Here is a 15,524-nt window from a genome sequence, read left to right as displayed (position 1 = left end):
ACTGATGAACATTGTGAAAAATGCCAATCATTTGATTTTTAAAATGTTAAAAGTTTAATAATTATAAAATGGTTATAAAATAATAATACAATTAGAGTAATAAAGTTTAGAGTTAGAACAATTACAAGACAATAAAAAGCAAAGAATTACGGATGTCCGGATGCTCTCAGACACTAAGTCACAAAAAGCACGTCTTGTGAACAAAGGAATTACACTTAAAACAATACACTCGTTGCATATTCATATATCCTTCATGGTTATGCATTTAAAACAAGAAACTCTGTCTGTTGTATGCCAACTGTTTCCTTTAAGCCCCATGGCATCTTCGAGTCTGAGCAAGGCCTGAAGAAATTGGTTTCTTCTGATAAGAAGCCACAAATTCCTCTCCTTTGGAAGATTTAGGCGTTCCTCGAAGCAAGTATTTAATTTCTAAAAAAAACAATTCCCCCCCCACACATAGTCTCTATTTTAACATTATGTTGGAACCTAAAACTATATTTAACACACTACGTAAGAGAATTAACACAGCATAACTTTCTAACATTACACATACAATATTCACGGTAATATTTGCGAGAAGCCAATCGTTAAATACGCATTTTTCAAAAACATCATTTCTTTGCTCGCTCAAAAAGCACCCAGAGGTGGCACAGCCGGGTTAAAAGCGAGTCCCAGCGAACGGCGGGCGCAGCTGTCAGGGAAGCCGCGGGCGGACGAGGCCGCGCCGCCCCTCCCGGCGCCTCCGCGGTTCCTGTTCCGGCTGCGCGGCCGCGCCATGGCGGCGCACCTGAAGAAGCGGGTGTACGAGGAGTTCACCAAGGTGGTCCAGGTAACACATCCCCCCCAGGCCGGGGTGGCGGCTGCGAGCTCTGCCTGCGGCGGGAGCGTGAGGCGGAGCTGTGGGGAAAGCCGGGGCTCGCCGGGGCCGGGGCGGCCCCCGAGGGGTCGGGCGGGAGCGGGCCGGGGCGGCCCCGAGTGCTTGTGGAGTCTCCCTCACTGGAGATGCTCAGGAGCGGTCCGGACACTGCAGTGCTGTGCAGCGTGCTCTGAGGTGAGCCTGCTTGAGAGGGAGCTTGGGCGAGAGGACCCGCTGTGGTTTCTTCCAGCCGGACCCGATGTGTTGGTTCTTTGACCTGAGCAGGGCCGTCACTGCTGCGGGGAAGAGGAAGGAACTACGGCGAGTTGCTGGGCTGCTCCGGGCCGGTGGGAGAGGGAGAAGTCGTGTTGGCCCCGGATTAGTTGTTTGGACCCAGCCTAGGGTGGGGAGAGGCCGTGTTTCGCGGGGACAGCGACCACCTGGGCAGGACAGTGACAACCGCTGTGGTGCGAGGATGTATTTTTTCTCAGATGGATGAAGGAGAGTGACTGCCGTGGGACATGGCAGCTTCCTTAGGCCTCCCCGTGTTCAGTCTGGGAGGAGTGGGTCTGGATACACTGTGTTTCTGAGCTCTGTCCCTCTGCCCACAGCAGCAGCATGAGGACCTGTCCACTAAGAAGCTGCGGCTGACCAAGCCCAGCAAGTCGGCAGCGCTCCACGTGGACCTGTGCAAAGCCACCTCGCCCGCAGATGCCTTGCAGTACCTGCTCCAGTTTGCCAGGAAGCCTGTGGAAGTGGAGAGCGTGGAAGGGGTTGTCAGGATCCTGCTGGAGCATTATTACAAGGTGGTGAAGCTGGGAGTCAAACATGCTTGCTCCTTCTACTCCTGTTTGCTTGGTGTGGGATGTTGAACAGGGGCTCACAGGCTCCTGTGTTGCTGACTCAGTTGCCACCAGCCTGGGCTGAGAGTGAGCAGCTGTAGCCCCTGACCCAAGTGATTTCTGATTGTGATACTTGACGTCTGTGCTGATGGTTTCACCAGCCTGTGACAAGTTATCTCTGCACGTGGCTTGTGTGTAAGTTAACTTGGCGAGGGACAAAAGACGTGTCAAGTTTTCCAGGGAGCCCAGCTGCCTAGAGCTGTTTCAGCTTTATACAACACTTTCCTGACTGATGTGCCCTTACCTTGTTCTTAATCTTCTCTAGCAGTGGAGAAACCTTTTAGTTATTGCTTATGTAGTAAAAAAGAAGCACTTTTAAAATCATAGACTCATGGAATTGTTTGGGTTGGAGGGACATTAAAGATCATCCACTTCTGACCCCTCTGCTAGGGGACACCTTCTGTTAGACCAGGTTGCCCAAAGTTCCATCCAGCCTGACCTTGAGCATTTCCAAGTATGAGGCAGCTTCCCTGGGTAACCTTCTCTGGGCCAGTACCTCACTGCCCTCTCAGTGAAGAATTTCTTCCTAATATCAAATCTATGAAGAAAACTGTCCAAACTTCTCCAATTAGCAAGCAGTAGAACAAGGAGATGGCCTCAAGCTGCTCCAAGGAGGTTTAGCTTGGACATTTGGAGAACTTTCCACACTGAAAAGATTATCAAGCACTGGAACAGACTGCCCAAAGCAGTGGTTGAGTCACTGTCCCTGAAGGTATTTCAAAGATGTGTAGATGTGGCACTTGGGGACACAGTTTAGTGGTAGACTTGTCAGTGCTAGGTTAAGGGTTGGACTTGATGACCTTAGAGGTCTTTTCCAACATAAATGATTCTCTGATTCTATGAAATACAGAGTTCCTGGTCAAATAACAGGTTCATTGTACTTGAAATTTGTTTTGTAGCTTGTATTAGAAGAAAGACTCATGAACCTGCAGACAGGATCACACTGGCAAGAGCACAGCCTGTTACAGGATCCAGCTTTTAAAAATACTGCTTTCAAAACTACCATAGCTGACATTATTTTACTTACAGACAAAATTTTCGAAAGAACTTGTTTCTTAGTACTCCATAACACACTTTTCCTGGTCATCCAGAAACCTGACCCTGAAAGCTGTAACTGCAGTGGAAGTTATGTGATGATTTATTTGTTTGAAGTGTCATTGATTTGTTTAAGATGGTCTGTAGCCTCATGCTCTTTCATCCCTATATATTTTGGTAGGGCAGTACTGATGACAGCATTCATTTTTCAAACACATAGCTTCAACCCTAAAATAAAAAATGCATCTCAGTTTAGTTGAGAAAGGGACTGCTACTTTGGGTGTCACATTTGTCACTTGGAGGCTGTGTGTGGCACTGAAGTCTCTCTTAAATACTTGACAGATATAACAGTTGTAACTGTAAAATTTCTTGTTGAAAGATGGGATATTTGTTAATGTAATTTTTCTGCAACTCTGAATGTTGCACAAATGCTGATAAGATCCATGTATGACACCCAGATGACTTTTTGCCTTTCTACTCTACATTGGATGTCCTTGGCAATACAATGAGAGAGGGTCCAGTTATGACCCAAAGTCTTGGGTACATGAGTCTCTAGAAACCACGAAATAAATCTCGAAAATGCATGAGCTTTTGAAATTAATTTTAAAGGAATATTCATTGATGATGGTTACTTATGTAATTATCACCTGTGACAGCATTTGCTGTTTCTTAAATGAGTAGATGTATATAGGTAATATATGCTGTTTTCTTTTTTTTTCTTTAACCTTGCTGGACTGGGGCTTTTTTTGGGTGTTGTTTCCTTCCAGGAGAATGATGCCTCTGTAAGACTGAAGATTGCATCCTTGCTGGGGTTGTTGTCAAAGACTGCAGGATTTTCCCCAGACTGCATTATGGATGATGCCATTAACACCCTTCAGAATGAGAGTAAGTCTCACTTTTGATGTGATGCTTGAGGTCAAGGTGGAATCATGCTGTCAAAGCATTTGGAGCAGTGGCAAGGCCTTACATCTCAGATGTACAATTGGGAATTGCTGATTAGAGTATTTATTTTCTGGTTTTGTGAATGATGACAGATAACACCATGTTCTGAGGAGGAGAAGAATGTTCCCCTGACCTGTCTGCTCTATATCTTTGTTCTAAGGGAGTGCAAAATTTGCTTTTGCATCAATCTCAATCTGAAAGTTGTTGCTTCTGAGATTCTCTGTTCTACAGGACAGTTTTGCTTAAAATGGAAATGTGTTTGAAGAGCAGTTTTTTTTTGTATCGTGCTAGAGACCAGCTCATCAAGCTGTATCAACAGGAGTGTAGCCAGCAGGTCAAGGGAGGGCATTATACCCTTTTACTCAGCACTGGTTAGGCCACATCTGTAATACCTTATCCAGTTTTGGGTTCCCCAGTGCCAGATTAGTGCTGGTAAGGTTGGGTGAGTTCAGCAGTACCACTGAGGTGGTGGAGAACTGGAGTGTGTGATGTACAAGGCATAGCTGAGGGAGCTGGGCTAGTTCAGGCCATGAAATGAGACGGTTTCAGCATGGCCTTCCAATGTAGATCAGTCTCTGATCCTGTAGCTGGTAAGAGTTCAGCAAAGTAGTGCATAGCCTTTCACTCTTCTGTTTTGCAGAGTCTCACCAAGTCCTTGCTCAGCTGCTGGACACCCTGTTAGTGATTGGCACAAAACTCCCAGAGAATCCATCTGTCAGGATGAGGCTGGTGGAGGTAGCCTGCAAGGTAAGGAGGCCTCCCTGGGCTAGGGAACTTTTGTCACTGCCACAAGAAAAAAACAGAGGTAGCCAGTATTAAAATTATTTTAATTTTTCTCAACAAACTGTTACAATACTAACATTAATAACTGCCAGGAAATATAGCACAATGTTTCAAAAGGCTGAAAGAACCATAAGAATCCAGTTACATCTGCTCATCTCTTGTTCCACAGCATCTGACAGATTCTTCTCATGGAGTAAGGAATAAGTGTCTTCAGCTAATTGGCTGTCTTGGCCCAGTGGAAAAAGGCATTGCAAAAGAGGCTGAAAGCCAGGCAGCCAAAGATGTCCAGAAGATAATAGGAGATCATTTTAATGATCAGGACCCTCGAGTTAGGACTGCAGCTATAAAAGCTATGGTAAGTGTAGCTGGTAGCATGGAATAAATGGTTTGAGGTTGTATCAGGAAGCTGAGAGAGGACTGCAAACTATTCCACAGAGGTTTGGTTTAGAGATTATTGTAATTAAACTAGTAAAAGTCTTTTCAGTGTATCAAAACTACCTGAAAAAATAAGATAGATCTTGAAATATTAGGGTGACATGAGATCTGAGAGGGCATTTGAGTGGTTCATAACTTCTGTTTCAGCTATAGCTGAAGCAGCTTTTCAACTTGTTTATTCTTTTGAGTGTGTAGGTTCTTCCTTTTAGTGACAGATTTATTTCTAGATTTAGTATTGGTTACAGGAACTGCAGTAAACTACTAGTGCTCCAAAATGCAGTAGGCATCTGCTTATGATAGGAAACCTTTGTGATAAGTCCAGAAGGAAGTTTGTTTGTTTTAAAGCAAACATGTAGCCTCATGGTTGCATGCATTAGCATTCTCTAACTGTTTATAAGATATACTATATACTGGAGTTTTTTGTGTGGGGACCCTTCAGAAGCTTTTAGCTTTGCAGAAATGCAAGCAAAGACCATGCATTTTAAAATACTGCTTAATGTGAGTTGCCTGTAAGTGTGTGGGGATACAGAAGTTTCTCTATTACCCTGAGAGTTTATAATAATGGTCCATCTCATGTGATGGTCAACAAGGATCTTTGAATTAATGTTACTAAACTCCAGAGAAGGAAGGAAGATGCATTTGAGAAGATCAGGTTGCACTTGAATCTCTCTGAAATCTCTCTCTCCTGGATGTTGTAAAGTCATCCTTCTAAAAGGAAACAATGTAGGACACTTTGCTGCCTCTGTGGTTCAGTAACAGCAAAATTGCCCATGAGTTTTCATGCCATGTAAATGCTACTATTGGATCTATGTTTCAGGAATTGTAGTAAAGTAATTCATTATTGTTCTAATTGTGGTTGAATATGGCTAACACTAAAAAATTATTTGAAGATTGGGACAGTGAACAAGCAGTGTATTTGTATAAATTCTTTTTCCGTAATTTAAGTATGAATGACTATGAAGCAAAAAAAATTATACTGAAGTCAAGAATAGTATTTAAAATACTTATGGTCAAGGTAATGCAGTATTTTAATTATGCAACAATCAAAAAATGCAAGCAGCTGAAACAGAAAACCAGTGGTGAAAACTTAGTCTGTGTCCTTTAAACCTGTACTTACACTTTCTTGCATTGTTTTTTGTTTTTTTTTTTTCCTTGTAGCTACAGCTTCATGAAAGAGGATTAAAGTTACAGCAAGCTATTTATAGTCAGGTAAAACCTTATATTTGTTTTGTACTTGTTTGCACATCTTTCTCTTTGAGTTTTCTGGCAGTGTGTTTTGTGAGGAGGAGGGCACTGAGCAGAGGAGGAGTATTTTACACTTAGTTGCAGGTATTTCGTGTTGTTGTATGACACTGGAAATAAAAGGTTATTTTGCATCCATTGTGCTTAAATGCACTAAAGCATATGCTTTGTTGTATATTGTTTGTTGGGAAGGTGATCATGGAAAGGGCAAGGCATGATGAAGTCATTCCTGTCATCTGGCATTCATAGTCTGGATGTTTTAAACCTTTGTTTGTTGGAGAGCACCCATAAAGCTTGTGTCTGTTATATCAGTAAAGCTGTGCAGCTGCAGCCTGTATCAAATCAGTTCTATTGCAGACTCACATTTCATCCTTCTTGCATAGTACAGGCAGTTCTGGAGTTTAAAACATGTGCCTGATTGACTTGATTAGATCTAGTCTGCCTGATCAAACTTGGAAATACTAGGGAGGAGCAGGGAAGACTGGGTTCATTTTGATTTTTAATCTGTCCTAACTGTCTTGTGTTAAGGATGCTGCTGACATTGTGGGATGTGAATGACAGCTCAGGTGGAAATGTTTCAGGTGTAAATGTTCTTTCAGGCCTGCAAGCTGTTGGCAGATGATTATGAACAAGTGCGCAGTGCTGCAGTTCAGCTGATTTGGGTCCTCAGTCAGCTTTACCCTGAAAGGTACGTCCTGCATGCACTGTCCTCAAAATACTGGCTGAGTAATCATCATAATCCTGAGAGTTTCGTGCTAGTAGGTCTGAGGAGGAGCTGTTAGGAAACTGATGTGTACAAATGGCTGATGCCTGATGAGAATGCACTGATGCAGTGAAGTTTTGGTTCCTGGTATTTGTTAAACATGCATAGGAAATCAGCATGGTTTTTTCTTATTGATGCCATCCAGTATGGAATACAATCAACAAACTGATTTCTCTATGTCAGCATCGTCCCGATTCCTTCTTCTAATGAAGAAATTCGCTTGGTTGATGATGCCTTTGGAAAAATTTGCCATATGGTTAGTGATGGTTCCTGGGTTGTAAGAGTACAAGCTGCGAAGTTATTGGTAAGTTGCATTCTTTGCTTCTCTGGCAGAGAATAGTTTCTCTTAAGTTACTTGACTTTTCATATATATTTGAAAAATAAAGAAGAATGGGAGGATGTTTAAAACCGTATAGGTAAATTTCTCCCAAAATTCTGAGGTGAAGTAACCGAGGAAGGTTGAAGAAACCCAACAATTTTTCAGCTCAGCTGTACCTTGAGAGTAGATTGTTGAACATTAAAGAAAAAAAACAAATCCATGTAATAATTTCCTGACCCTACTTCTCTACCACAGGACATGTGAACTGACTGAACTCAAGAAAAGCCACATTAACCTCAGTGGGAAAATAAGATATTCTGATTCTTAAGTTCACTTTTTTAGATCATGATGTACAATACTGTCAGGCATTGCATAAAGCTGTTTGAATGAGGGGATAAGATTGGATGCCATATTGGGATAAATCAGGAAATTATATGGTGCAGTTCAGAATAATCCTGTTCCATCCCTTTGATATATTTTTTTTTTTCAGGGTTCTATGCAACAAGTTAGCTCCCATTTCTTGGAGCAGACCCTTGACAAGAAGCTCATGTCAGATCTGAGGGTATGTAAGTGTTTAGGTTTGTTTTCCTGTGTATAGGTGCTAAAATCACACAAGAGGTATGTTAATATTGAGTGTGATTGTTCACCTTGTCCTTGCCTGAGAGTTGCTGAGAGTTAATTGATGATGACAGGTTTTGTTTTAGATTAAAGTCAATAAAGCAAATGCTAGTTTTAGATTTCATTAACCAAGTATGTAAGAAACAGCTCTAGGCTATTCAAGATTTGCAACAACTGAGAGGTAAACGTTTGTGTTGTTCTGATAGTTTTTGGCTAAAAGCTTTGCTTATAGTGTATGGAAAGATGGCATCCTAGTTCTAGGAGCAAGCTCTTGGAAACATCCTGCAACATCTGATCAAAAACCATCAACATTTCAAGAAACATGAGTAGCTAAAAGTCTACTCAGCCCTGTGAGCGAAATTTTTCAGTAATGTTCCTTCCTTAAGTAACATGCTCAAGGTTATGTTAATTTTTTTCTGTCTACAAAAGGATGATGAGCTGCTGTTTTTTGTGTGCCTTGGTAAAGGCTGTTAAAGAAAGTGCTGCGCAGCTTTATTTAGAGCATGTGGGAAAAGGAGGCAGACTGGCAAGCACACTGAATGAATATTTCATTTTACACATTGCTGTACTCTGGATAGTATTGATAGCATTAAAGTATTTAATTGCAGTTTAACAAGTAGAACTGCAAAGTGATAGCATTTTTGCAGATCAGTTATTGGCTTCTTAATTAGATGGGCCTTTGTTCTGAGTTTGGCTGTTTTTACAATGGATGTCTAAGAATATGTTAACTAAAATGTGTTCTTATCCTTTCCCTGCATCAAAACTACAAAGAGTTACTGGCAGTTAGGAATAGCCATAGAAGAGTAGGTACTGTTTGCTTTTCTTAGCACTTGCATGTGTGTCAATGTCTAAGCCTCCAGCTATGTCTATTTTCAGATCCAGTTTAATATTTTGTTCAATCATCTTTTGAAGTTTACATGGTTGTAACTGAAATGCTTGTTTGGACAGAGGAAGCGCACTGCACATGAACGAGCCAAAGAGCTCTACAGCTCTGGGGAGTTTTCAAGTGGCAGAAAATGGGGAGATGATGCTCCCAAAGAGGAAATCGATACTGGTGCTGTGAACTTGATTGAATCAGGAGCTTGTGGAGCTTTTGTTCATGGCCTGGAAGATGAGATGTATGGTAAGTGTTAACTGGCCACGGAATAGCTAATGGGAGGAGATGTGTGTTGGCTGATGAGCATAATTGTGATCTCTGATTGGCAGTTGTTTCAAAGGTATTGCATTGTTTCACAGAATTTTGGATAGAAGTGTTCAATTGGGTAGCAAAAGCAAATAGCTTCCTATAAATGCTAAAGTTTTAGTAACATGTATAGTAATAAGTGGCTTGCTTCTGTTCTGCAGAAACCCACTGGGATTAATTTTTGTTGTTGTTGACTTAAATTTAACAGCTGCATGTGGACATAAATTGGCGGTTAGTTGCTGCTGTTTGAAATTGGTGTTTTGTCAGCAACAAGGAAATTCATAGAATCATTTAGGTTGGAAGATACCTCTAAGACCATCGATTCCAAATGTTAACTACCAAGTCCACTACTAAACCATGTCCCTAAGTGCCGCATCCATTTCTGAACACTTCCAAGGATGGCAATTCCTCCATTTCCCTGTGTAGTCTGTTCCAATGATTGACAACCTGAATGTTTTCCATCTGAGCCTCTCCTGGTACATTGTGAAGATGGTATTTGCAAAAACCATGAAAATTCCAAGCTCTGAATGACATTTTTGAATTTGCCTTTAATGTTACTGGAAGGATGAGGTTAAGTTAAAACATACAAAACTACCATAACAAAAATACTGTTCTAGATTGTGTTGTAAAAGTGGGTTTATTTCTCCATGAGCCCTGCAAATAAATGCACTTTTTCCCAGTAGTTAACTCTCCCTGAAGCTTGAAAGTGCACCTTGTTTTTTTCCTAACAGTAAAAAATGCTTCACTGGTTCAGCCCCTTGGCCTTAAGAAATAGGTTCTCCAATTTCTTGTGCCACAGGTCTTGTATGATGCTGTCAGGGAATGTGGATAAAATGAACAAATGTGAAATATACACAGATCTCTCTCTCCACTGCAGCATTAAGTACTGCTGAGCTCTCCCTGACTGGCAGTGCTGCTTCATGTCTTGAATTCCATGTTATAAGTTAAATCTGAATTAGTGTGTCAGCTTATGAGAGCAACATTGGCAAAATGTTTCTCTTGTCTTAATATCTGGGTCTTAATGATCATGGAGACGCTGAGCTGTGACAAAAGCATCATCACTGAGCAAGCAGGGCTCTTGCTGTCTGTGCATTTTTGATTAGAATCCTGAGGAGTCAGATCTGTTCTTTAAGAACAGTAGGCCTAAAAGCTCCACACAAGTTCAAGTAAATGTTTTCAATATGAGCTAATTTGAGTGAAAACTAAAAGTATGATTAAAACTACAATGTTTGCAGGACATCAATTAATTACCATTTTTCTGTTCACAGCACATGAATGTTAGGGAAGCTAATGCGGCTGATTATAGGAAAGAGAATCTTATCTCTTCCTAACCTTGTTATTTGGGTATTCTTCAAATTCCTGCAATGCTTTACAGCATAAGTACACTCAGGATGCTTTCTGATGCTTTTTTAATTTTAATTCAAATAATTTTCATACTCAGGTGGTACCTTTTTCCTTTGTTTTGAGGAATCTGAAGTCAGAAAGCAAAAGACTTTCATTCTGTTAACTGCCAAAACATTGATTCTTGGAGACTTTTCAGCAATTCATAAAGGGCTGCATATCAAGTTAAAAATGCAGTGAAAGCGCCAAGCAATTAAAATGTCAGGAAGAATAAAACAATCACAGTTTAATTAACTAAATTAGTTTGCTTAAGATATCATTGTTAATGCTATGCTTGCAAAACACACTATAAAATATGCAGTATTTATTGATGGATTGGAGACCTGTTTTTCACCTGCAGGTCCCTTTTGCAGATGCTTATGGCAGCAGCAGGGGCTATATCAGAAGTGAGACTTGATTTGAAGATTTGCCTGTGAGGAGGTCCCCAGTGGGTCCCTGCTTAGGCTCTTTGCCCTCAGTGTTTCCTTAGCATCTCCTGTCCTTAGCCCAGCCCTTGAAGAGTACAAGACCTGACTGTTGGGTGAATGTCCTTTTAAACCAGACAGTTTAAATTAACTTACAGTGAATTCCCTGCTCCTCTTTTAACAGAGGTTCGAATTGCTGCGGTTGAAGCCCTGTGTATGTTGGCTCAGTCCTCGCCTTCTTTTGCGGAGAAATGCCTGGATTTTTTGGTTGACATGTTTAATGATGAAATTGAGGAGGTCAGGTTGCAATCAATACACACAATGAGAAAAATTTCCAACAACATCACGCTGCGGGAAGACCAGCTGGATACTGTGTTAGCTGTCTTGGAGGTAAGAAATTCTTGAGGAGGGCAAGAATTGCTTTTCTGCTTGCTTTGGGGTGCCTAATTATGTACTGCTAACCAGTCCCTTCCTCTGAGAGCAAACCCACCCTTTTTTGGAGTTTTTTGACTCTTTGAACTCTGCCAAAGGTTCCTAAAATCTGGTAGCTTGTAAGCACTGGAACAGGAGAGTACTTCTGAAATAGACAAATTTTAGATAAAAACTCTTCCTCTGATCACTGTGCTGTTGCCTCCATGTGTTTCCTTCTGTCTTGTGTTGAGGTCCAGCACTCCATGCACTTCATGTTGCATGCAGCTTCATTTTCTTTCTGCTTCCTTGACTCAGCTGCTTTGGCCACATCTTTGCTCACCAAGCAGAGCTGGCCGTGGGCCTGAGATCTTTTTCCTGTTGTGGGTGTTTTTCAGTGTGCTCTGCCGTATAATTTTGAGTTTTCCCAACCAGCATCCTCCCAGTCGGTGTTCTGCAAGGATTCGGGGAACAGCATGAGTCAGCTGCTCTTGCTGGTTGATGAGGTTGATCCAGGAAGAGATTTTGGCTATATGAATGGTAGTGTGTCAAACTGTCCTCTCAGACCTGATTGATTTGCTGAGCTATAGCCCCTGAGGCTTTTTTTAATCTACCGCTCATGGCAGGCAAGTTCCTGCTTCTTTTGGGAAGTGCCATGGGAGGTACTGCAAATCCACTGTTTCAGTTGCTTCACCTTTTATTTCCTTGACCCAGGGCAGCCATTACTACTTTCAGTTGTGCCTCAGGAAGTAGCAAATTAATTAAGCCTATTTTATCAGTCTGCAACTAATACTGTGGAATATGATCTGACTTTGCAAATACGCAATAAACTTTAGGTGCCTCACATTTTTGTCATTATTTACATTTGTTTAAACTGGGGACCTGTGCATTGAGGTATGAAAATGTCCTGGTTAGGCTGGGCTCTTCTGTACTGACTTACCGTGTATGATAAATCCTACATGTATTGTGGTTTATATTATCATAATTATCATCAGGCATTGGCATAGCTTAAGTGTAGAATTATTAACATTTTGATGGATTTATCTGATTCTGAAAGATGCTTGGTGCTTTTCTGTAAAATCCATCTTTCAGTTCAAAAATAAAGGATGTGGAAAAATACCATTAACTTTGGTGCCTAAATTTGTTCCAGCAGCATAAATATGGAACACTGGGGTGTTGAGAGTAACTTCTGTTTTCACCCCACTGCTTTCACTTTATCAGAATAATTGTACCAGGTACACACCTTGCTTTTCTCACCAGACTTTGGAATTTGCTTTCCCTGTTGTCCTTTATCTCAGTTTCTATGGAGTTGTGCTCATCTCTGTCCTTTTTTAGTCTTCTGCCTTGCTTGTCTCTGTACCACATTTCTGGTGGGTTTTATTAATGCTCTGGAGTATTTTATGTCTGTGGTCATTCCAGTCCTTAGAGTTTGTCTTCTCTGTGGTCATAGTCTTTGACCAACAAAAGCCATTTGTTGATCGTTCAGGTGTGTTGGCTGTAATTTAAAAGCCTTTACAAGAGGATTACTCTTTCTTCTTTTGTGTAAGACAGTGATTAATGAGCTGTTGATACTTAGAAAATTATACTTTAGAAAAGGTAAAATCCACCATTGAAAAGCATCCCCTTCTTGTATCCTGTCAAATTTTCACAATGTGTCCAGCAGTGCCAGGCAAATGCTGATAGCAAGGAACATGGTGATACATGGGTATGGAATGTCAAGGTGGTTTTGGCAGAAGGAATGTCATTATTCTGGTCTGTCCAGACATTGACATGTCCTCAGTGCGTACTCAGACCCTCTGGAGGCTGGTGACTGGGCTGAAAACCTGTGGAGTTGAGCTCCCTGGGTTGAAAAACGATAAAAGGCTGCTGTGAAAATGCTAAACCAATCTTTGGTGATTGTTTTACTGAGTTGCCCAACACCTTCCTTTTCTTGTAAGAGAAATGGGAAGATACAACATCACCCAAACCAAGTAGTGATTTTTGCTCTGCTTGAGTGGGTCAGCAGTGAAGCAGTTCCCATTCATTCCAGTAAAGGAAGCACATAGGAGAATGAGACAAGGAGTCTCTTACCTGGTCTGTCATTTCATCTGTGCTTAGCTCTGGTGACTAGAAACAGGCACTGCTGTTCACTGACCTCTTTTATTAACTCAGCCAAGGAGCAGAGGCTGCCACCTTTAAAGTAAATGTGTGTGCAGGTGTGTTTCACTCAGCAGTGTCTGGGTTGGGTTTTATTTCAGGATTCTTCAAGGGACATTCGGGAAGCTCTTCATGAACTGTTGTGTTGCACCAATGTTTCAACTAAAGAAGGCATCCATCTTGCACTGGTGGAGCTGCTGAAAAACCTGACCAAGTATCCCACAGACAGAGAATCCATATGGAAGTGAGTGTGTTCAGTTTCCTTGTGTGTGTACTTACTTTTCTCTTTTTAGTAAGTGAGATGCTAGGAAGTACTGAGCTTGCTAAGGTGGTAATAGTTATTGCAGGTGTACAATCCTGTTACTCTGTAAATATGTACTTATTCATGACTAGTGTGGAAACTCTGTATTGTTCTTGTTTGCCAATACTTGTACTGAGAATCCAGATGTAATGACCACTCCTGGAAATGTCCTCCTATTCCAGGCACTCAATGCTTTCACAGGAAGAATGAATTCTTTGAAAAAAAAAAAGTGGTTTTGCTCACTTGATATTGAGTTAAATAGTAATAATTTACCAGCAGTTGAGTGCATCAGTTGTGATAAGTGGCATTGTGCTGTCAGAGGAATTTTTCTGTCTAAGTAAAAAGAAGGAACTTCTGTGTCAGATTTTTTGGTTGTTTAATGAAAGCAATAAAGGGAATAGTGCTCCACACACATGGTTTGAGATGGAATTCTTAGATATATTACTGGAGACACTTAGGTTAGCCTGCTTTGACTTCCAGTGTACTTTTACATTGTTTTTGGAGTTTGAGGGTTTTGAGGTTTTACCTCCTATCTTCCTTATTTCTGAAGAAAAAAAAAATGCATTCATTCACTAGTCTTTAGTATAAAAGTTCCTGGTTTGTATTAACTCTAAGTGTTAACTATTTTGTGGACACTTTAAATAAAAAAATTGAAATTATTACTGCTTGTCCTTCCAGTTTTCTCATATCCTATAAAATATTAATGCAAATGGTCAGTTGCAAAGAAAGAGTGAGCTTGGACAGCAGGATTTTCTTGCTGACTGTCTAAAAATGTTGCTGCAATATAAAGTAGTAATGCTTTAAAATGTTGTATTTTGAAAAGTGCCTGTTTACTAACATATATTTCAATCTGTGTATTTCCAGATGTCTGAAGTTCCTGGGAAGTAGGCATCCCACACTGGTGCTTCCATTAGTCCCAGAGCTGCTGAGCACACATCCTTTCTTTGACACTCCAGAACCAGACATGGATGACCCAGCCTGTATCTTTATTCATGAAGCCAGTCGATAATTTCGACTGCAGTAGATTTTATTGATGATTTCCTGACTCTCACATTTCTTCAACCATTTCTCACTGTAGCAGACAAACAATCCTGTGCTTGTTTCTGAATCCCTTTGCACTTAGTTTGTTACTCAGCAAAGGATGGAAAAACTGTTAGATGGAACCATCTTCATAAATATCAGTGGACTATAATTGGTCTTCTTTTTGTGCTGTGATGAGTAATCAAGTAATTTGTCAAGGTTTAGGCTTTGCAGATGAGCCCTTTGATGTCAAAACATTTGTCTAGTTTGCATTAATTTTGAAGATGCTTTAGCTTTTAAATAAGAAGAGTGTTTTTTCATATCTGTTTTCTTTTTAGGTAAAACTTCTGCTGTGCTCACTGGTGTACAGTTTATAAAAGAGCACCATCTCTAAGTACAGCAGTGCCTGAATCTCCATAATGCTTTGATTTTTTCATCTTTCTGAAAAAATTGAACATCAGAAATCCTTATATTATTGTTAGCTCTTCCAGTGCTTTAGAATACAAATGATTATTGATACGCCATTCTCCTCAACAACAGGAGATGCCTGGAAATGCATTTTTCCATTGTTATTCCTTGCTTCCCTTCTGTGTGATGGTAGAACAGAATGTTATTTCTGATGCATGCTGAGACACATTGGAGTGGAACCTTCCTCTAGAAGCTGTTCCTTATTTTTCTCACCAGTCACAGGCCATCAACGAGAAATTCTATACAGATTAAATTAATACCTTGTGAGAATTGAAATGGGCTAGAATCAGGTTGAGAGAAATGAATCT

The 15,524-nt window shown here is 40.8% G+C and overlaps 1 protein-coding gene across 2 annotated transcripts in view; it reads left to right on the top strand.

The window, feature by feature from the left end:
- The first annotated feature begins 728 nt into the window (after positions 1–728).
- INTS4 (integrator complex subunit 4) overlaps positions 729–15,524 on the top strand; it is a 32,215-nt gene continuing 17,419 nt past the window's right edge. Inside the window, exons 1-13 of one of the 2 annotated variants that reach the window (XM_021533977.3) lie at positions 729–829; positions 1,468–1,662; positions 3,561–3,678; positions 4,376–4,482; positions 4,688–4,873; positions 6,112–6,162; positions 6,795–6,883; positions 7,142–7,262; positions 7,768–7,839; positions 8,844–9,018; positions 11,068–11,273; positions 13,529–13,671; positions 14,593–14,708. In XM_021533977.3, the coding sequence (XP_021389652.1) occupies positions 776–829; positions 1,468–1,662; positions 3,561–3,678; positions 4,376–4,482; positions 4,688–4,873; positions 6,112–6,162; positions 6,795–6,883; positions 7,142–7,262; positions 7,768–7,839; positions 8,844–9,018; positions 11,068–11,273; positions 13,529–13,671; positions 14,593–14,708 (1,633 nt within the window). In that variant the 5' untranslated portion in view covers positions 729–775. The remainder of the gene's footprint in view (positions 830–1,467; positions 1,663–3,560; positions 3,679–4,375; positions 4,483–4,687; positions 4,874–6,111; positions 6,163–6,794; positions 6,884–7,141; positions 7,263–7,767; positions 7,840–8,843; positions 9,019–11,067; positions 11,274–13,528; positions 13,672–14,592; positions 14,709–15,524) is intronic. The other variant, XM_021533978.3, reaches the window with a different exon arrangement.

This window comes from Lonchura striata, chromosome 2 (assembly GCF_046129695.1).
Source record: "Lonchura striata isolate bLonStr1 chromosome 2, bLonStr1.mat, whole genome shotgun sequence".
In the NCBI taxonomy this organism is placed as follows: domain Eukaryota; kingdom Metazoa; phylum Chordata; class Aves; order Passeriformes; family Estrildidae; genus Lonchura; species Lonchura striata.
The sequence above is the reverse complement of the archived record's forward strand: the minus strand, read 5'-3'. Positions and strand labels throughout refer to the sequence as shown.